General features: G+C 31.3%; 2 protein-coding genes across 2 annotated transcripts; both read left to right on the top strand.

Moving 5' to 3' along the window:
* The first annotated feature begins 6,404 nt into the window (after nucleotides 1–6,404).
* Nucleotides 6,405–11,349, top strand: LOC118044726 (4-coumarate--CoA ligase-like 9). Its single transcript, XM_035053168.2, has 6 exons — nucleotides 6,405–7,563; nucleotides 7,684–7,870; nucleotides 8,310–8,455; nucleotides 8,576–8,643; nucleotides 9,366–9,468; nucleotides 11,103–11,349. The coding sequence occupies exons 1-6, from the start codon at nucleotides 6,514–6,516 to the stop codon at nucleotides 11,226–11,228; spliced, it is 1,680 nt and encodes a 559-aa protein (XP_034909059.1). The 5' UTR covers nucleotides 6,405–6,513; the 3' UTR covers nucleotides 11,229–11,349.
* Nucleotides 11,350–16,897: 5,548 nt separating this feature from the next.
* Nucleotides 16,898–20,831, top strand: LOC118044727 (4-coumarate--CoA ligase-like 9). The gene is made up of 6 exons (XM_035053169.2): nucleotides 16,898–18,035; nucleotides 18,158–18,344; nucleotides 18,937–19,082; nucleotides 19,203–19,270; nucleotides 19,639–19,741; nucleotides 20,650–20,831. Exons 1-6 carry the CDS (start codon nucleotides 16,989–16,991, stop codon nucleotides 20,764–20,766), a joined length of 1,668 nt encoding a protein of 555 aa, XP_034909060.1. The 5' UTR covers nucleotides 16,898–16,988; the 3' UTR covers nucleotides 20,767–20,831.
* Nucleotides 20,832–22,598: the final 1,767 nt, after the last annotated feature.

Raw genomic sequence — 22,598 nt, 5'->3', positions numbered from 1 at the left:
CCCTGTTTTGGCAGTGTACCTAATTCTCAAGCAACTTTTGCACCTACAGCAGATGTATCTTTTCCTTTCCAGAGAAAGCTATTGCATTTACTCTCAATAGATTTTATAACTTGAGATGGAAGAAAGTTGTTGTCTTCCTGAAGATCACTGATGATACTAGTTGTTGTCTTCCTGCAAAGAATAAGAGTTTTGTTGCCCAATGCTGAATTCTACTAGAGATTTTATCCAATAAAGGGATGCAGTCATGTATTGTGAGCTTTCCTGTTAATAGAGGACCCTAGGAACTTGACAGGCAGTTTTCCCATTTTAAACCCATAAATATTCTGAATTTGTGCTGCATCTTCCATTTTTACACAAGAACAAAAAAGTTCGCATTTTGAAGGATTAAATATAAGATCAGATAACAAGCAAAACTGATCTAAGATTGAAACCACGGAAGAGATAGCATTCACACTACCAACAACGAAAATTATAACAGAGGTGAGTTAAACAGACCTTTTTAGGTGGAGGGAAATCAACTAACCAACTATTATTTACTATTTTTAATTGAAGCACTCTATTTCTCTAGGAATATGTCCACATATTTTTTTTTTTTAATTTACGTGGGTGTCCGGGCCAACTTGCGCGCACCATGATTAATCTCACGACTTATTGAACATCCTGCAAACCCAATAAGCATGTAAGGCACTGCGGGGGTGATAGGCGTGCACGGTGAGGTGTGAACCCAGGATGCAGAGGAAGAGAACAAGTCCCTTCAACCGCTGGGCCAAGACCTCAAGTGCAATATGTCCATATATTTTAGTAAGATGAGATGGTATGCTCGTGTGTTGTGACGAGTTTATAAAATAAATATGTTTAATAGTGTTATATTTATAAACTAGATAAGTAATAAAAACTAAAGGTATAATGGAGTCAATATTTCATAACAAAAAAAAATTGTGTTGGTGATTAAAAACTTAGAGACTGAATAAAATGATTTGTAGCAATTCATAGTGTTTTGTGAGGAAAGATACAGTGTTTTCCTCATATGATTTAGCTTTTCTATTAATAAAAAAGTAAAAAAATTACAAAACTAAATTCTCTACCAACTTAATATTAAAAAAAATCAACAAGGACAATTTTGGAAGGAAAAAAACCCATGAGAAAAAACATTATAGCAATTGTCAATGCTTTGTGAGGAAAACTACAATGTTTTTCCCAATAAAATCAACAAAGACAATTTTAGAAAAAAAATCGTTTAGAGAAATATTGTCATAACCCAATTTTTGACCCTTTTATTTTACTGAAAATATAATGAAAAAATGATGAAAAAATAAATTAAGAATGAATTAAAATTTGGGTTAAGGGCAACATGATTGGAAGTTTTGAGGTTTAATTAAACTTTGAAATTAATTTAATTCATTCAATCAAGGGTTTAATTGGAAAATTGATAAGTTTGGAGACTTAATTAAGCTTGGAATTGATTTAATTCATCCAATCAAGGATTTAATTGGAGAATTAATAAGTTTTGAGACTTAATTAAGCTTGGAATTAATTCAATTAATCCAATTAAGGGTTTAATTGGAGAATTGATAAGTTTTGAGACTTAATTAAGCTTGGAATTGATTTAATTAATCCAATTAAGGGTTTAATTGGAGAATTAATAAGTTTTGAGACTTAATTGGACTTTAGATTTAATTAAATTAATGAAATCAGGGACTTAATTGAAGAATATCAAAGTTTAGAGGTTAAGTGGGGGCATAATTGCAACAGATTAAAGTCCAGGGATTAACTTGTAAGAGGCGCCGAAATGCAGGGGTCCAATTAAATTTAACTAGGGACTTAATTACAAAATTGTCAAACATTCAAGGTCCAAAATGCAAATAGCCATTAAACACAAGAAACGACACCGTTTTCCTGTAACTGTTCATCTTCTTCCCGTCTGAAACGAACCGTTCACCGCCGCTCCCACCATTACACCTGCAATTAACACAATTTATGGCTTGAAGAAACGGCTTTGTTCTATGGCTATAAAAGCCAGAGATAGTCCATACACGAGGGGGCGAAGAAAACCCAGGAGAGGGGAAGAAAATCACAGAACAAAGCAGAAAAAAAAAACCCAGGGGGAAAGAGGTGCAGAACCGAGGGACTGAAACAAAAAAGAAAGGACGAAAAGAGACAAAACCCGGAGAAAATTTTGGCCCCTCAACCAGCCACAAATCCTCGTGCTTTTACCACCACGGAGAAGACTGGGCAGAGACACAAACAAGCAAGAAAAAACTGGGGGGCAAACTGGAGGAATTGGACTGAAAGGGGGGCAAACAGTGGGGTTAGAATAATGAACCGAGAAGAAAACTGGTGAAAAAAACAGGGGAAGATCAGGAGAGGAACAGACGAAAAGGAAGAACTAGGAAAAACAGAAGCACAGGGACAGAGAAGAACTAAGGAAAACAGAAGCATAGGGACAGAGACAGAAAGAATAAGAAATAAACAAGAAAGAGACAGAGCAGAGAGGAGGTAGCGTCGGCCAGCCAGAGCTCCACCATCGTCTTCTTCGGTCTCCAGCGCCAGGTAAGTCTTCTGCTCTGTTTTTGTTTTCCCCGTGTTTCATTAATTCACCTTCGCCGCCTGTCTTGATTTTAAAACTAAAGGCCCAGCACGCGTGATTTGGATCACGCGTGCCTCATGTGGCCCAGCCGGGTCACTGGCTTGGGCCAGTGACTGGGCCCAGCCCCAAAAAATTAAAAACAAATAAAAAACAAATAGAAAAAATAGAAAAAGTAAAAAAACAAAAAATATGTATGCATGACTAAAAATAATGTAAATTTATTGGTTTGTTCATTGATACCAGAGTCAGGAATAAAAATACCGGCTTAAATTTATATTATTTTTATTCGTTGTATTTTATTTTATTTAGCCAGATAAATAAAAAATATGTGCATGCTTAAAAATAAATTTGTTTTTATTTATCTATCAAAGGATGCTAGAGTAAGGAAAATAAAAAAAAAATATTGATCTAATTTTTTTCGTAGCTACGAATTTTTACCAACGCCAGATTTGGAATTATTTGAGCTCGAATATTCACTGACGCCAAAATCAGGAATATTTAAACAAATTATCATAGCATAAATTAATAAATATTTAGCAATTTAAGACAAAACCAACAATGCAATCTGCCTTAGGCAGAACGTTTAAGGAGTGATAATATCTTCCCTTTTACGTAACCAATCCCGAGCCATAGAATCTCTGTTGACCAGTTAGGGTTCCTAATGACCATAATACTAAGTGGCGACTCATTAAATAAGACTTTTTTTCTAAAAGAACAAAATGCTAGAAATCTGTTCTTTTTCCTTAATCTTGGATTATTTTTAAGGTCGCCGCAATGTTGGGTGCGACAACTATTGTAATCCACAATGCAATGGACGTGGGTGAATAATAATTTTCTCACACCCTTTAACTTTTCTATTAATAAAATGGAGTAAGTTTTAATAATAAGCATGTAATGCTGTGTTTGTGTGTGTACAAGCCATTTTTGAAAAGCAATTTTATTTTAATATATTTGATATACACAACTATTTTAACAACTCAATATGATTTGATTAACTTGACGAGTTTAAAAACAACCCGGATGATTTTTAATTAATTTAATATTAAAAGATAAAATAAAAAAAATCAATTAAAAAACAAAAAAAAAAAACTCGAATCAATCTGGATAAATTTGTCAAACTTATAACATAATTTATAAGACTAGAATAATTTCATAAAAAATAAAAGAAAAAGAAAACAATGATTTAAAAACATCAAAGGAGAAAAACTAATAAATAATGAACAATATTTTAACATATTTACAAGATATGTAGAAATAATATTTTTTATAAAAAAAAATAGTAAATTAACTTTTTGGTTATCCCTTCTGTATAAAATAAATATTGAAAAATTAAAATAATATTTTATTATTATTATTAGCTTTCCATTTATCATCTGCACTGGAGATGCTCTCAAACAAATACTTATGAGTAAGGTTGTTAAAATTACGATTTGACTCGTAAAATTATATAATTTTAAAAGTTAATACAGGCTTTACATGCCAAATTATTCATAAAACTCAAAAATAAATAAAATCAAGTTAAAATCAGGTAAAATCAGATAAAATTTCATAAAATCGTGATTTTATCATCGATTTAACGAAGCCGCAGAAGATAAAAGCGCAATTGTTATTACAAGTGTCGACTGACTATTAGCACTTAATTGCAAAAAAATACTGTTATGTTTATCCATTGATTCTGTGGCCGTACAAAAATTTATTGTTCTCAGTCATGTTTACTTAAAAAAGTAAAATAGGTACATAGAATGGTGGTGACATTCTTGTGACTTTGGGCCGGTAATTACTTGATGTGTGGCATTAGACATCAAGACAAAATATATATAAAGAGATTAGTTGCACGATAGAAAATATAACCATTATTATATATATTATATCTAAAATAAACTATTTTATATTTGTTTTTAAAATTTTAAAAGTACTACTTAATTAGATTAATTGAATATAACAATAACTATAAAACCTAGTATTTTTTTGTATTTTTAAAATTTAATCAAAATAAAGGATTAAAATCAAGTTAGAACATGATGCCTGCATTAATTTAATTGTGTTAATTTTTTTTTATTTAAAAATTCAGTTATTTATAATCACATGAAGGTAGAATAAGGAGCAAGACATAATAGTTTTTCAACGAAGGTTTAAATTGATATATAATTTTTTTTAAATAACTCTATTTTATTTATTTACACCTTATAAAGAGAATCATTCCAATTTACACAAAGATATATTGTGTACCTGGTTCAACTATACTGATATTTATAAGTGAAAAGAAAAAATTCATTATATTTGAAATTAATATAATTTTAAAAAACTCCCAACCTTAATCCTAAGTGCATACAATGAACAAATAACTATTTTAAATTAAAATAAAATAAATAGCACAATCTTAAAAAAATTTATGATTTTACGAATTCGTTTTTACGATCCGAATTTGTTTTATATTTTCATGTCATGTTAAAATCATAATTTTAACAACCTTGCTTGCGGGTTGCTAACTTGCTTCACGTTAGATAGGCACGTCATGATGTTCTAAGAGCCTAAAGGGACACCATATTGTTGGCAGCATTTTAAATACATATATTGTTTTTAACTATATGAGATTAATGATAACAAAGTCAAATTTAATTAAAAAGAAAATAAATTCCACGAAACTTGTAAACCATAACAACTTAGGTTACCCTAGCAAATAGATAAACAATTTTAACCCCGTGAAAAGACAATGAAAAGAAATAAATCACAAAACTTGATTTTCAATTATATCAATATTAAAAAATAAACAAAAATAAATTTGTAAAAAAATAATGTTTTTTTTTAAAGTGATAAAAAAAAGAAAAGAAAGGGTAATACATTGTAAACCACGGTGCATTGGGTGTGGGTGAACAATAATTTTCCCATGCTCTTTAACTTTTCTATTAATAAAATGGAGTTAGTTTTAATAATAAGCATGTAATGCTATATATATATATATATATATATATATATATATATATATATAAGTCTATCAGAACATCTTCAATAAAAGATGCTATTTAAAAAAGTTAAATTGATAATATGACTTTTCAAAGAGTATAAATATAACTTCTTCTTTTTTGTTTATGTGTACTCTAATAATAAAAAGCATTTTTGAAAGATAATTATATTTTAATATATTTGATACACAACTATTTTAACAACTCAATATAATTTGATTAACTTAACGAGTTTAAAAACAACTCGAATGATTTTCAATCAACTTAATATTAAAAGATAAAATAAAAAAATCAGTTAAAAATAAATTAAAAAAAACTCGAATCAATCTAGGATGAACTTGTCAAACTTAAGATATAAGTTATTAGACTAGAATAATCTCATAAAAATTAAAATAAAAAAAATTGATTTAAAAACATCAAAGGAAAAAAAACTAATAAATAATGAACAATATTTTAACTATTTAGTAGAAATAATATTTTTATAAAAATATAGTAAATTAACTTTTTGGTTAGCCCTTCTATATAAAATAAATATTGAAAACTAAAATAATATTTTATTATTATTATTAGCTTTCCATTTATCATCTGCATTGGAGATGCTCTCGAACAAATTACTTGCGGGTTACTAACCTGCTCCGTGTTAAATTAAATAGGCACGTCATGATGTTCTAACTTCTAAGAGCCTGAAGGGACACCATATTGTTGCCAGCATTTATATATATATATAATAATAGCAATCATTGAGTAGGTATCGCGATCCTTGATATATCTGTTTTTTAATGTAAAAGTTGTTTGGGTTTTTCAATCTGATAATCTATTTTTTTTTTATAATATTTAAATTGTTAAATATGTTAATCATAGACAATAATGCTCCCCCTTTGTTGATCATCTCCATAACTGTATTCAGTCCCACCTTTCATCATCCCCTTGCTTCCCTCTCGTTGCCACCGTCTTCATCCAATTATGGCCACAAAGTCAGTGCCGGCACAAGAAACCACCATGACCACCCATGCAATCAATATTACAAAAGGTGGTTACTGCTTGGAAAGTAAAACCTTTCAAAGTATTAGACCACCTGCTATTCCACCGCCGCCGCCGCATCAACCTCTCTCCATAACCCAATTCATCCTTTCTCTCCTCCACTCCTCTGCCATCCCAACCACCCAAAAAAACTTCCTTATCATGCCCTCCACACGTCAATCTCTCACTCACTCTGAAGCCATCAACCAGATTTACTCTCTTTCTTCATCTCTCAAGAGTCTCTACAATTTAAACAAGAACGATGTCTCTTTTATCCTCTGCCCGCCCTCTCTCCACGTCCCCATTCTTTATTTCTCTCTTCTTTACCTTGGTGTCACCATCTCTCCTGCCAACCCCCTAAGTTCGAACTCCGAGCTGACTCACCAAATCCAACTCAGCAAACCCAAGATCGCATTTGCCACTTCCCAAACTGCCCACAAGCTTCCCTCTTTTCCCCTTGGCACAATCCTCATTGACTCCCCTGAGTTCATCTCCTTGTTGACTCAAATCTCCAAACGAGACACTGCTACCAACCACGTTGAAGTGAGTCAATCCGACATGGCAGCGATCCTATATTCCTCGGGAACAACTGGGAGAGTCAAAGGCGTGTCATTGACTCACAGGAACGTAATAGCTCCAATCGCGGCTTTTCAAAAGAGCTCTGCAGACCTTGACCCACATGAGGTTTTGTTGCTTACGCTGCCTTTGTTTCATGTTTTTGGCTTCTTTTTGTTGATAAATGAATTTCGGCGGGGGAAGACGTTGGTTTTGACGGAGAGGTTTGATTTTGAGCAAGTGTTGAAGGTTGTAGAGAGATATAGAGTGAGTGACATGCCTGTGTCGCCAACCATTATTCTGACATTACTGAAATCGGATTTGACTAACAAGTATGATTTGAGTTCATTGCGGAGGTTTAGTTGCGGTGGCGCGCCATTGAGTAAAGAGGTTGCAGAAAAATTCAAAAGGAAATTTCCACAGGCTGAAATAATGCAGGCAGGCCTTTTTTATCCTTCCTTTTAACTGAATGCAGGTTTTCATTTTTCACAAAGTTAATGTATAGCAGCATTAATGCTGTTGAGTAATTAATGATCTTGTCTTATAATTGAGATTCAGGGGTATGGATTAACGGAGGCTGGAGCTGTATCTAGTATGATAGGACCTGAAGAATGTAACCAACATGCTTCTGTTGGTCGGTTGTGTGGAAATATGGAAGCCAAAATTGTTGATCCTCTAACTGGAGAGGCCTTTGGTCCTGGCAAGAGAGGGGAGCTTTGGTTGCGAGGGCCATCCATTATGAAAGGTAGGGAACATTGACTTGTTGGTTGTTACCTTTCTTCTTTAATGTGTTTCGAAGTGTAGTTCTTTTGGTGTGGAAAACAAAAGAGCTGCAGTATACTGGACTGCACTCCAACAGTACAGCGTTTTGCTGACATATTTTGAATCCGCCTCAATTAATAATTAAGAATATGCATCAGGGACTGCAACTGCTCTGACATTGTTTGGGATGGACCAGAGATACCTTCTAGGCAAATCGCAATGCGTATATATTTGCATCAGGGTATTAACATTGAAATGTGCTGCAGGTTATCTGAAAGGGGAAGAATGTTCCATGACTAGGAAATCAATAGTCTGTACTGCGGAAAATCTTAGTTTGGCCGCATAAATACCTCAGCATCTTCTTCCTAGTAGAATTCTCTAATATTCTGTTCTTGATGCTAAAAATGATGGTTTTAGTGCAGGTTATGTAGGAGATGAGAAGGCAACTGCCGAAACCTTGGATTCAGAAGGGTGGTTAAAGACCGGGGATCTTTGTTTCTTTGACTCCGAGGGCTTCCTCTACATTGTTGATAGGCTAAAGGAATTGATAAAGTACAAGGCATATCAGGTGATCGAATTATCCCATGCCCTTTCCAGTATAGTATTGACTTCAATAAATGGTAGGATCGTAAATCTCATTCTAATGTTAGAAATATTGTTGTCTTGTCACATCTTTGATAACTTGTAGGTGCCCCCTGTTGAGTTGGAACAATTGCTGCTGTCTGATCCTGAGATTGCCGATGCTGCTGTAATTCCGTAAGTTGTCTCTTCTGCTTCTCGTGCTGAAATCTTCATGTTGGTATAATAAGCATGCGAAATATTGTTTAATTACGAGTCATATGTTCTGCATTGTAGCAGTTGCTGACAACAAATTAATCTCTCTTTCAAACAAACATATCCCCAAAGCTCCCTTTTGATTGAATACATAGCTCATTTTTTTCGTTTCTTTGAGATATAAGTTGTATTGATGCATAGACAAGAAACCGATGCGCATTGAATCATATGGAGAGAGAGAGAGAGAGAGAGAGAGAGAGAGAGAGAGAGAGAGAGAGAGAGGCAACATGTTTGGTGTTCTTGATCTTGTTTTGCTTTTTGGTAGTTTAGTGAACTGGGGAGAAGATATTCTTAGCTCGTTTATTGAGGAAGCAAAAGAGATTCTTCTGTTGGGAATGACAATGAGAGACTTGCTTTTTGAAATCAATGGATAGTTTGCTAGTGGTGGTATTACACAAAAACACTTCGACTGATGAAATTTCTGAATTAAACTGAGATTCTTCTGGCCATTGAACTGCGTGTAATGGTGGATTAGTTCAGATTTTCTTTTCTTGACTGATATGGAGATAGCATCAGTAAAACTTGTAGCTCGATAATTTAAGTGCTAATGATAGATGGAAGGTGTATTTAGTGTCTTAGTTATTGAGAGAATAGCCTGCCTTCACACTTCGACTCGTTTCATTGGTTTTGGTATCTTGGAGCAGGTATCCTGATGAAGAGGCAGGGCAAATCCCAATGGCCTATGTCGTGAGGAAACCAGGAAGCAATATTACTGAGGCTCAAATCATGGATTCCATTGCAAAACAGGCAAGCTTCTTGTTTTAGGTTTCATTATTTTTCCCTCTTTCGTATTAAGATGCATGCACTTAGAAGGCAGATCTATGGATCGAGTCCACACAAAATCTTGCTCTCGTTGCATAAATTGATAGAAACAATAATTTAGCCCCGTTTTAATTTAAGAAGCAAGTACTTTAAAGCAATACATGGATTATTACAAACTCCATACCATATGGTAATGCAACCTATAGGAGTATGGTATAATTAAAACATGTTCCAAACACCAATACTATTTAAACAACAATCCCTACCTTACGAATACTAATTTGCAAACAAGAAGTATAAGGAAAACGTCATGAAGCTAAAAAATCTTCGATAAATCAATTTATTTTGTTAGAAAACTAAAGAATGTCAGAATCTCTCTCACATAAGCTAAATAAATTCGACAGCAAAAATATTATAAGTCTTAATACTTTATTCTTACAAAGAGTATTTCTACTCTTGAAAATATAACTCTAATACTAGTGGGTCAAACACACCTAATTTAAATAAAACACAAACTAATTAAAACAAAGTTTAAAAATAATAAAAATAAATAAAATAATAGTCTAAAATTATTTTTCACTTTTTGTTATATATGATGGTGAAAAATACACGAGATAAATAATTGTTAAAGAATTCTTTTTGAACAAAAGCATGATATCTTGTAAAATAAAAATTAAATTTTTGATTAATCAATTTTTTTATTTGATATGGAATTCTTGTACAAATAAATAAGTCAAAGCTTGTCATATAAGCTCCTAATAGCATTAAAGACTCCTTATAGTGAATGAAATTCATAACTCTTAAGAAAACAAGGTTTTTATTATTTTTCCTTCTATTTTTACATTTTGCTGGTAGATTCTGAGCCTAAACCTAAACAAGATGTTTTTTTTTCGCTCGGATGAATTACCAGGTATGCTATATATTGTTAGAAAGATATAAATGTCTAGTTTCTAGTCTAACTGGAATTGCATCCAAACTCTTTTTATATTTTCAGATATGATCTAAAAAGTAAACAAAGATCCAAAATGACAAATTTAAATCTTTTTAACTCAAGTTTCTTGATTTAGTTCATTAAACTTTTCTAGATCCACTTTGTTTTTTGTCTTAAAATAAAAGCAACAGACATTCTTAAAAAACTTTTTGATTGAAAATATATTATAATAATATATTTTTATTTTTTTAAAAAAAATTATTTTTAATATCATTATATTAAAATAATTTAAAAATAAAAAAAATTAATTTTAAATAATTTATTTTTAATTTTACCCTATCTTATTTGAGACTCAACAATAGAAGAGCGAAGTGATAATCACATCACATATTAATTTATTTTTTTAGTAATTGTAGGTATTCGGACTATCTTACGTATACTTCAACTAATTCCCTAAAATTTTAAAGTTAACAACTATATAAACTTCTGGTTGTTAAGATTTGTGGTACTTAATTAATAATTTAAAAAAAAACAAAATTAAAATATGAAGAATTAAACTAAAATTCTAGGATTATATATAAATTTTAACTTGTCCTCATGTTGCATAAAATGACAATTTGAGTAGTTGGTTAGTCTAATCATGTGGAATCGCTTGTCATGCACTCACACCAACAATCTCTTTCCACAGGTTGCCCCCTACAAGAAGATAAGACGCGTGGCTTTTATTGATGCGATCCCCAGATCTCCTGCCGGAAAGATCTTGAGACGGGAGCTCATCAACCATGCTCTCTCCGGTGCTCTCTGTAAATTATAATTTATTTGTTTAAGTTGCTTTTTAAATATATTAAAATAATATTTTTATATATTAATACATTAAAACAATTAAAAATATATAAAAATAATTCTAAATAAAAACAATTCAAAATTTTAGAAAAGGAAGGTGTGACTGTATTCTCAAATGACAGTCCTTGTCCTCTCCTGGTTGTTCTGTTATTACTTTTGGGAGCTGCAAAAATTGTCCGATGTTGATTTCGTAACAGTTACTTACAATTGATATATAAATCCCGACCAGTTATGCTGGTCAACCTATAACGATTTAGATTAAATAAAAAATAATAATAAAAATATCTAGCTGATTCAAGGCCGAACTTGGGTTAACTCGCAGGGTTAACTCACCGATACAGTTGATCCTAGATTTTCCTTTCAAAATCTAATTTTTAAACCATTTAGTTTTTTATGAAAGAAAATTGGGTTGAAATACTTTTATTTAAAAAAAATTTAGGATAGATCAATTTTTTTAACTTCTAACCCAAGTTTTATTCTAGATCAATCCCAAATCATGTATAAGGCTTCATAAACGAATTAACAGTATAATTTTTTGTCTCTGTACTTTTGAGATTTTCTTAACATGGCCCCTTTACAATTAATTTAATTCGAGTCTTTATTCCTTGGCTCACAATTTTTTTTTTCCTAAGAAAATGGTATAACATGTGTTTGAAATTCTGTTTATTTTTTGTATTTTTAAAAATAGTTTTAAAAAATATTAAATTTTATTTTATTCTTTTATTTTCTTCAAATTATTTTTTGATGTTTTTAAATTGTTTTGATGTGTTGATGTTAAAAATAAATTAAAAAAAAATTATTCCAATGAATTTTTCAAATAAAAAATGCTTTGAAAAGATATTTTAAAAATAAAATTATCTTGTAATTCTAGTTAATTTAGAGCCCGTTAATTGTTGTGGTAATTATTGTTTTTTAAATTACTTTTCACTTATAAATTCATCAAAATAATATTTTTTTAGAATTACCATGTCTTACCGAATTAACATGTGGGAATTACTTCGCTATGTGAATTCTTTTTTTTTTTTGTTGAGATTTCATCTAAATTTAAAGAAATAATTACTGGTCCTTAAAAAAATAAAAAACAAGAAAAGAAAAATATTTTTTATAGGTATAGAACCTCCTTGCGATCATTCACATTCTTGTTCTCTATTTTTTTTTATATAACTAAAATAGCTAAAAAATCATTTTAGAAATTTAACTCTTTAAGAAAATCTATATTCTCTAAAGTAAAAGTTCTTAATGTATTTTTTTTTAAAAAAAATAAATTACTTTTAATTATTTTTAAAATTCATTTTTTTAATTAATTATTTTATTATAATAGAAATTTGAAAAGGTATACATTTAAAGGAATATTGAAAATTAACTATTTTATTTAGTAAAAAACTTTTAAAAATTAATTCATCACCAGTTGAATGTGGATTAAAGATGCATTAAATTAAAGAACTTAATGCATGCTCAAATACAATTTTTTTTTTCATTGTAGTTGTCATAAGTTTTTTTAGTACATTTTTTATTTGTTTATTTTGGCATACCGAACCCATACTAGTGTTAATAATTGATACATGTCAAAAATATGTTCTTCATTTCTATCTAAAAATGGTGTTCGCAAAATACATACTCACTAACCATCAAACTATAGTCATTTTAATTAGAGATGATCATTTTCGATTCGGTTCAGTTTTTATAAAAAAAAAAAATAATCAAACCGAATTTAAAAAAAAAATTGAAATCGGTTCAAACCAACCGGTTTGAGTTCTGTTTTTTAAGACAAAAACCGGTTTGACTCGGTTTTTTCCGGTTTTTTCTAGTTTTTTTCCAATTTGGATTCGGTTCGGTTTAGTTTTTTTCAGTTTCAAACTTATAAAACCGAACCGAACCAGTCAGTTTTTTAAAAAAATTAATCGGTTTAATTTTTTTTTTCACGGTTCGGTTTTATCAATTTTTTTTCCAGTTTTCTCGGTTTAATTGATTTTTCAGTTTCTTTTCACGATTTGGTTTTCTCCATTTAATCGATTTTTCAGTTTTTTTACTTACCCCTAATTTTAACCCATACCTTTGAGACATGGCTTAATGAAAATTGCACTTAGGGCACAAAAACTTCAATGCTTGAAGTCTTTATTACACAACAGATTATAGGGCACCCATTTACGAACCCTTCACAAACTTTGTATTTTCGGGCGTGTTAGGTTGGCACACACTCCCACACCAAATACACCCCCATGAAAGCGTGCTCGGTTTGGCCAAAGCCAGACCCAAAAGTTGTTGTGTCTAGCATTGGTCCACCCCGTTAGCTTGTCAGATCCAGGCACCATCTGGGCCTAGCAAGTACTGTCAAGTTGAAGGTGAGCTTAGCACACACCATGTCCCATTATTTAGGAGGCGTCGAGACATTTCAAATACCGTCATAAAAGATGGTGTTTAATGACTGAACGACTCTTTCTTGAAATGCACGAGGATCGCCTCCCTTTTGGTGCGTGCATGACGCTTGCTAGCAAGGTTTTCTTTTTAATATTTAACAATTATTAAAATACAAAAATTCCTCTAAATTAAGTTGAAATTAAACAAAAAAAAACTATGATGAAAAGACCACAAAACCCCTAGATGATAGTATTATTTTGCTTATCTATCTTTATTTTTTTTAAAAAAAAAACTAGGCTCATAGGCCTCCCTTGAGCCCATATGCTTGGGCTTTGTTGTAACAGGCCTTTGAGTTTTTGTATTAGCTATTTAGGTTTTTTAGGCCTTTTTTTATCTTTGGGGTTTTTTTATCCATTAATGTGATTGTTTTTTTTCTTTGGGTTATTTAGCCTATTTTTTTTTTAATTTTATATCATAGATTTTTTTATTTAATTTTACTTTTCAATATTGGGTTGATGGTAAATAAGTTTTTGTATTGTTTATAATATAATAAAAGTTTTTTGACTTTTTTTTTTTATCTTTTGGTTTTTTTTCCAATCCTATCCTTTGTTATGGGGTTTTTATTTTCTTTAAGTCTTTTTATCTCCTTTATTTATTTATTGTTTTTTTTTCATTTCATCTTTTAATATAAAGTGTTTATTTAATTTTATTTTCCAGCATTGAGTTGATTTCATTTTATGAACCTACCTAGTGAAAAAAGATAATATTATAATAACTCCCATATGATTTAATTTAAACTCATACTAAGTAAATAATCAAGTCATGATTTTTCAAATTTAAACTACTATATTGAGTTTCATAAGAATACTCTTTTTCTTTTTTATATTCATTTAACACTTGCTTTACATGATGTCACGGTCCGATTAGAGCTAGCTTGACTTTGAAATTTTTTTAAATAAACTTAGTAAATTTTTAAATTTAAATTCTTATATCGAATGCTATATGAATTGTTGATGATAATATTCTTGTTTTGGTTGACGTGTGTAATAATAACTTGGTGATGCATGAATATAGATGACTCAATGAGAAAAGATTTATTTAATTAATTGCGATCAATAGAAAGGTATAAATAATATAATCTAAAGTTTATTGATAGAAAGGTATAAATAATATTAAATGTACATACAATATTCTTAAAAAATATTTTTTCAAGCAATAATTATTGATAGAAAAGTATAAATAATATAATCTAAAGTTTCCTAAAATATTTATATTTAATGACAAGATAAACACAATATTATATCATAAAAAAGGGAACTATCAATATCACATTCTATTATAAAAAAAGAATAACAAACAGTAGCAATATCTGTGCAAGTGATTGTCTTTAACATAATATATCAACATAATATTATCTTACCAAGTAAAGATAACAAATATTTCAAAAAATTAATCAATAATGAATTTGGATATAGACTTATAATGAAAAATTTTTCCAAATTATATATTTCAAATATAAATCTATTATAAAGTACGAGAACATAAAAACATAAGACAATAATTTCAAATATAAATTAATCAACTATAAATTATTTTTTCTCCATTTTATTTTATTCAATCAATTTAATTTTTGTCTCTATTTAATTATATTATCATTTGCTTGAATAAAAAAATTATTTTAATAAAAAAATTCAACAAACATAACCAGACAAATATCTCATCTTTTAAAATTAAATATTTTGATTTATATTTGTCTCTTAATTTGTAAATTTTTTTTTTTATGTGTTATTAATGAATTTTTATTTATTTAGATATATGTATAAAAAGTTTTGATTTGAAATTAATTTTTTTAAACTATAAAATACATATAAAAAAAAAACTAGTACATATAATTTTTTTTATAGAAAATAAAAATATATGACCTGCAATGTAATCCAAGTCACATAAATAGTATACACACAGAATATATAGGGAATCAACCAACCAACTGTTGTTTACTCTATTTAATTGAAGCACTCTATTTCTCTAGGAGGATGTCTATATATTTTAGTCAAGACAAAATGGAGTTTGTTTTAATAATGAGCATGTAATGCTAAATAAAAAAAAAATAATCTATGAAAGCATCTTCAATAAAAAAATACTATTTAAAAAAGCTGAATTGATAATATAATTTTTTAAATAGTGTAAATATAACTTATTTTGTTTTGTTTATGTACACTCTAATAATAAAAAGTTATTTTGAAGAATCAATTTTTTTTTTAATATATTTAATACATAACTATTTTAACAATTTGATATGACCGATTAATTTCATGAGTTTAAAAAATAACTCGAGTGATTCTCAATTAATCTAATATTAAAAGATATCAAATAAAAAATAAAAGAAATAACACGAGTCATCCTAAATAAACATGTTAAATTTATAATATAGATCATAAGATTAGAATGGTCTCGTTAAAAAATACTGATTTAAAAAAAAATCAAAATAAAAAAACTAATAAAAAAAATATTATTATAATGAATAATAATTTTAACATATTTAGTGTAGAAATAATATTTTTATAAAAACAAATAGTAAAATAACTTTTTGTTTAGCGCTACTTTTTAAGTACATAAAATAAATATTGAAAAACTAAAATAGTATTTTATTATTATTTTTAGCTCCATTGATGATGTTCTGAAACAAAATACTTACGGGTTACAACACTTCACCTGCTTCTTACTGTATTTTTTTTTTTGGAACGCGGTGATGAAATTTTAAATTTTTTTAGTAATATATTTTTAAATAAAATTTTTTAAAATTAATTATTATTACACTGCATCTAAATATTCACGTAATGATGTTCCACGAGCCAGAAGAGACACAATATTATTGTCAGCGCGCGCACAAACACACACGCGGTCCTTGAGATATTGTTTTTTAATGTAAAAGTTGTGTAGGTTTTTCAATCTGATAATCTATATTATTTTTTTCTATAATATTTAAATTGTTAAAATATGTTAATCACCCCACAATAATGCTCTCCCATTGTTGATCATCTCCATATATATATATATATATATAGAAAAAAAAATAATATAGATTATCAGATTGAAAAACCTACACAACTTTTACATTAAAAAACAATATCTCAAGGACCGCGATACCTACTCAACAATTGCTATTATTATTATTATTATTATATATATAAGTTGTGTAGGTTTTTCAATCTGATAATCTATATTATTATTATTTTATAATATTTAAATTGTTAAAATATGTTAATCACCCACAATAATGCTCTCCCATTGTTGATCATCTCCATAACTGTATTCACTCCCCCCTTTCATCATCCCCTTCCTTCCCTCTCGTTGCCACCGTCTTCATCCAATTATGGCCACAAAGTCGGTGCCCGCACAAGAAACCACCATGACCGCCCATGCAATCAATATTACAAAAGGTGGTTACTCCTTGGAAAGTAAAACCTTTCAAAGTCTGAGACCACCTGCTACTCCACCACCACCGCATCAACCTCTCTCCATAACCCAATTCATCCTTTCTCTCCTCCACTCCTCTGCCATCCCAACCACCCAAAAAAACTTCCTTATCATGCCCTCCACACGCCAATCTCTCACTTACTCTGAAGCCATCAACCAGATTTACTCTCTTTCTTCATCTCTCAAGAGTCTCTACAATTTAAACAAGAACGATGTATCTTTTATCCTCTGCCCGCCCTCTCTCCACGTCCCCGTTATTTATCTCTCTCTTCTTTACCTTGGTGTCACCATCTCTCCTGCCAACCCCCTAAGTTCGAACTCCGAGCTGACACACCAAATCCAACTCAGCAAACCCAAGATCGCATTTGCTACTTCCCAAACCGCCCACAAGCTTCCTTCTTTTCCCCTTGGCACAATCCTCATTGACTCCCCTGAGTTCATCTCCCTGTTGACTCAAATCTCCAAACAAGAAACTGCTACCAACCACGTTGAAGTGAGTCAATCCGACATTGCAGCGATCCTATATTCCTCGGGAACAACTGGGAGAGTCAAAGGCGTGTCTTTGACTCACAGGAACGTAATAGTTTCAATCGAGGCTTTTCAAATGAGCTCCGCAGAACTTGAACCACATGCGGTTTCGTTGCTTACGCTGCCTTTGTTTCATGTTTTTGGCTTCTTTACGTTGATAAATGAATTTCGGTGGGGGAAGACGTTGGTTTTGACGGAGAGGTTTGATTTTGAGCAAGTGTTGAAGGTTGTAGAGAGATATAGAGTGAGTGACATGCCTGTGTCGCCAACCATTATTCTGACATTACTGAAATCGGATTTGACTAACAAGTATGATTTGAGTTCATTGCGGAGGTTTAGTTGCGGTGGCGCGCCATTGAGTAAAGAGGTTGCAGAAAAATTCAAAAGGAAATTTCCACAGGCTGAAATAATGCAGGCAAGCCTTTTTTTATCCTTCCCTTTAACTGAACGCAGGATTTTCATTTTTCACAAAGTTAATGTATAGCAACATTAATGCTGTTGAGTAAGTAATGATCGTGTCTTATACTTGAGATTTAGGGGTATGGATTAACGGAGGCTGGAGCTGTATCTAGGCTAATAGGACCTGAAGAATGTAACCAGCATGCTTCTGTTGGTAGGTTGTTTGGAAATATGGAAGCCAAAATTGTTGATCCTCTAACTGGAGAGGCCTTTGGTCCTGGCAAGAGAGGGGAGCTTTGGTTGCGAGGGCCATCCATTATGAAAGGTAGGGAACATTGACTTGGTGGTTGTTACCTTTCTTCTTTAATGTGTTTCGAAGTGTAGTTCTTTTGGTGTGGAAAACAAAAGAGCTGTATACTGGACTGCACTCCAACAGTACAGCGTTTCGCTGTGGTTTTACACTACAAAGAGCAATATTTCAGCGTTTTGCTGACATACTTTGAATCTGCCTCAATTAATAAGAATATGCATCTTGTACCATTGCATATAGCCTTAATGGTTCTTTGCTGCTTTGTCGTTTGATTTTTTAATTGGAACCTGGCATGCATTCATACAACCCTTCTCAGCTTTTCTTAAGCCACCTGCCATGTATACATGTGTGCAACTGCTGTGACCTTGCTTGGGATGGACCAGAGATACCTTCTAGGCAAATCGCAATGCATATATATTTGCATCAGGGTATTAATAATGAAATGTGCTGCAGGTTATCTGAAAGGGGAAGAATGTTCCATGACTAGGAAATCAATGGTCTATATTGGAAAATCTTAGTTTGGCCCCATAAATACCTCAGCATCTTCTTCCTAGTAGAATTCTCTAATATTCTGTTCTTGATGCTAAAAATGATGGTTTTAGTGCAGGTTATGTAGGAGATGAGAAGGCAACTGCCGAAACCTTGGATTCAGAAGGGTGGTTAAAGACCGGGGATCTTTGTTTCTTCGACTCCGAGGGCTTCCTCTACATTGTTGATAGGCTAAAGGAATTGATAAAGTACAAGGCATATCAGGTGATCGAATTATCCGATGCCCTTTCCAGTATAGTATTGACTTCAATAAATGTTAGGATCGTAAATCTCATTCTAATGTTAGAAATATTATTGTCTTGTTACATCTTTGATAACTTGTAGGTGCCCCCTTTTGAGTTGGAACAATTGCTGCTGTCTCATCCTGAGATCGCCGATGCTGCTGTAATTCCGTAAGCCGTCTCTTCTGCTTCTCCTGCTGAGAACTTCATGTTGGTATAATAAGCATGCGAAATGTTGTTTAATTACGCGTCATATGTTTCTGCAATAGCTCATTTTTTTCGTTTCTTTGAGTTTGTAAGTTGTACTGATGCATAGACAAGAAACCAATGCGCATTGAATCATATGGAGAGAGAGAGAGAGAGGCAACATGTTTGGTGTTCTTGATCTTGTGTTGCTTTTTGGTAGTTTAATGAACTGGGGAGAAGATATTCTTAGCTCGTTTATTGAGGAAGCAAAAGAGATTCTTCTGTTGGGAATGACAATGAGAGACATTACTTTTTGAAATCATTAATGGATTGTTTTTGGTATCTTGGAGCAGGTATCCTGAGGAAGATGCAGGGCAAATCCCCATGGCCTATGTCGTGAGGAAACCAGGAAGCAGTATTACCGAGGCTCAAATCATGGATTCCATTGCAAAACAGGCAAGCTTCTTGTTTTAAGTTTCATTATTTTTCCCTCTTTCATATTAAGATGCATGTACTTAGAAGGCAGCTCAATGGATCAAGTCCGCACAAAATCTTGCTCTCGTTGCTTAAAATGATAGAAACAATAATTTAGCCCCGTTTTAATTTAAGAAGCATGTACTTTAAGGCAATACATGGATTATTGCAAACTTATGATAATGTATTCACGCAACCAACAATAAGATTGATAACAAATTCAGAAAAAAATGAGACACGTATTATAAAAATATGATATAATTAAAACATGTCTTAAAACACCAATATCATTGAAGTAACAATCTCTACCCTACAGATATTAATTTACAAGCGAGAAGTCTAAGGAAAACATCATGAAATCAATTAATATTTGATAAATCAATTGAATTTATTAGAGAACTAAAAAATATAAGAATCTTTTTCATACAAGTGAAATAAATTCGAAGTATTTCTACTCTTGAAAATAAAACTGTAATATTAATTGGTCAAACATACACCCAATTTAAATAAAGTACAAAGTAATTAAAATGAAGTTTAAAAAATAATTAAAATAATAGTCTAAAATTATATTTTATTCTTTATCATACATGATAGTGGAAAATATACAAGATAAATAATTGTTAAAGAATTCTTGTTAAACAAAAACTTGATACCTTATAAAATAAAATTAAATTTCTATCAATTAATTCTTTTTATTTAAGATTTTATCTTTATAAAATTAAGTAAATCAAAGATTACCACATGGACTCCTTGTAAAAATATTTGAAACGCAACAATAGAAGGGCGAAGCGACAATCACACCACATCAATTTTATCTTGTCCTATAATTTAATTTTTATTTGAAACGCAACAAAATGCACTCACCTGAGGCCTATAATTTCTTTCCACAGGTTGCACCATACAGGAAGATAAGACGAGTGGCTTTTACTGATACGATCCCCAGATCTCCTGCCGGAAAGATCTTGAGACGGCAGCTCATCGATCATGCTCTCTCCGGTGCTCTGTAAATTATAATTTATTTGTTTGAAAAAAAGGGTTTGAGTTGTTTCTGTTATTACTTTTTGGGAGCTGCAAAAAATTTTCTATGTTGATTTCGTAACAGTTACTTACAATTGTTAGATAATAATATGTAAAACAGTGAGATAAAGTCATTCCTTTTTAAATATTTTATATAAAAAACCAAAGTTTTTATATAAAAAAAAAAATCAAACTGAATTTAAAAAAAAAAAAACTGAAAACTGAATCAAAACCAATTCAAACCGATCAATTTAGCTCGGTTTTTTTGTTTCGCTTGTTTTTGGCTTGGTTTTTACCTGTTTGGCTTGATTTTTTTCTGGTTTTTTTGTTTGAGTTCGGTTCAATTTGGTTTTTTGGGTTTCAGGCTTATAAAACTGAATCGGTCGGTTTTTTTGAAATTTTAATCGGTTTTTTTTCACGATTCGGTTTTCTCGGTTTAATCGGTTTTTCAGTTTTTTTGCTCCCCTAATTTTAACCCATGCCTTCCGGACAGGGCTTAATGAAAATTGCACTTAGGGCACAAAAACTTCAATGCCTGTAGTCTTTATTACACAACAGATTATATATGGGGCACACATTTATGAACCCTTCACAAACTCTGTATTGGCTCAAGTTTCTGCATGGAAATAATAAAACAGAAGGTTCATTTTTTTTTTTTTGGGTAATCTGGGATATCCGGGCCAGCTTACACGTATTACGACTAATCTCTAGACTCACTGAATATCCTGTAAACCCAGTAAATGGATAAGGCACCGTAGAAATAACATGTATACATGCTAAGACTTGAGGCTAAGATAAAAAATAAGAAAATCCTTGCTACCGCTGGCTTACAACCCTTGGTGTTAAAACAGAAGCTTCATTGATAGCAGTATTGACTTCACTGTTCCCATGATATTCCTTGCCATGCATGCATGCAACCTTGGGCCATGACCTGCTCAGATTGCTCCATCTCCACAACATTAACTACAGACTCGTTACATCTTGCTATGTATGCTGTGGCAGGACTGGACTTCAATGCTAACTGTTTTTCCTTTCACCTCCTTGCGATGTATGGTCTTTGATGAATTCCAGATGAAAATACTCGCTATATGTACGATTCCAGGTGAAAATATAAATGACCTTCAAAAACATGTGAGTGGTCTTAGGTTCCCTGTTTTTTAAATATGTTTTTTCTAGCATATATATGTCGAAGAAGACATTTATATTCCCACATGGGTGGAACTGTGAAAAGGTCAACTGGGTCTGTTGGTTGAGTATGTCGATGGGGCTGTGTGTGAGGAACATGATTCTGATCCAGATTTACTGTGTTTTAGGACCTTAATTACTGAATATTAATGTTGAATTTGGTAAAAAAAAGATGTGTATTTTATGTATTTTATTAATGATTCTTTTGCTTTGTCATGATGTAAGACCTTATTTTTCACAAGAGTGCATAACGATAGTTAATAGGTAAGGCAAGAGTTCTATTATGAACATGGGTCTCCGACTCTTTCTTGAAAGCCACGAGGGCCGCCTAACTTTTGACGCGTGCATGACGCTTGTTAGCAAGGTTTTTTTTTTAATATTTAACAATTATTAAAATATAAAAATTCCCTTAAATTAAGTTGAAATTATATATATATAAACTAGGTTGAAAATACACAAAACCCCTGGATGATAGTATTATTTTGCTTATTTGTCTCTATTTTTTAAAAAAATAAAAAAACTAGGCTCATAGGCCTCGCCCCACATGCCTAGGCTTTGTTGTAACATGCCTTTGAGTGTTTGTATGGCTATTTAGGTTTTTTTTAGCCTTTTTTATATTTAGGGTATTTTTATCCAT

The sequence above is a fragment of the Populus alba genome, chromosome 12 (genome assembly GCF_005239225.2).
Source record: "Populus alba chromosome 12, ASM523922v2, whole genome shotgun sequence".
NCBI lineage: Eukaryota > Viridiplantae > Streptophyta > Magnoliopsida > Malpighiales > Salicaceae > Populus > Populus alba.
This window is presented reverse-complemented; position numbering and strand designations above follow the sequence as displayed.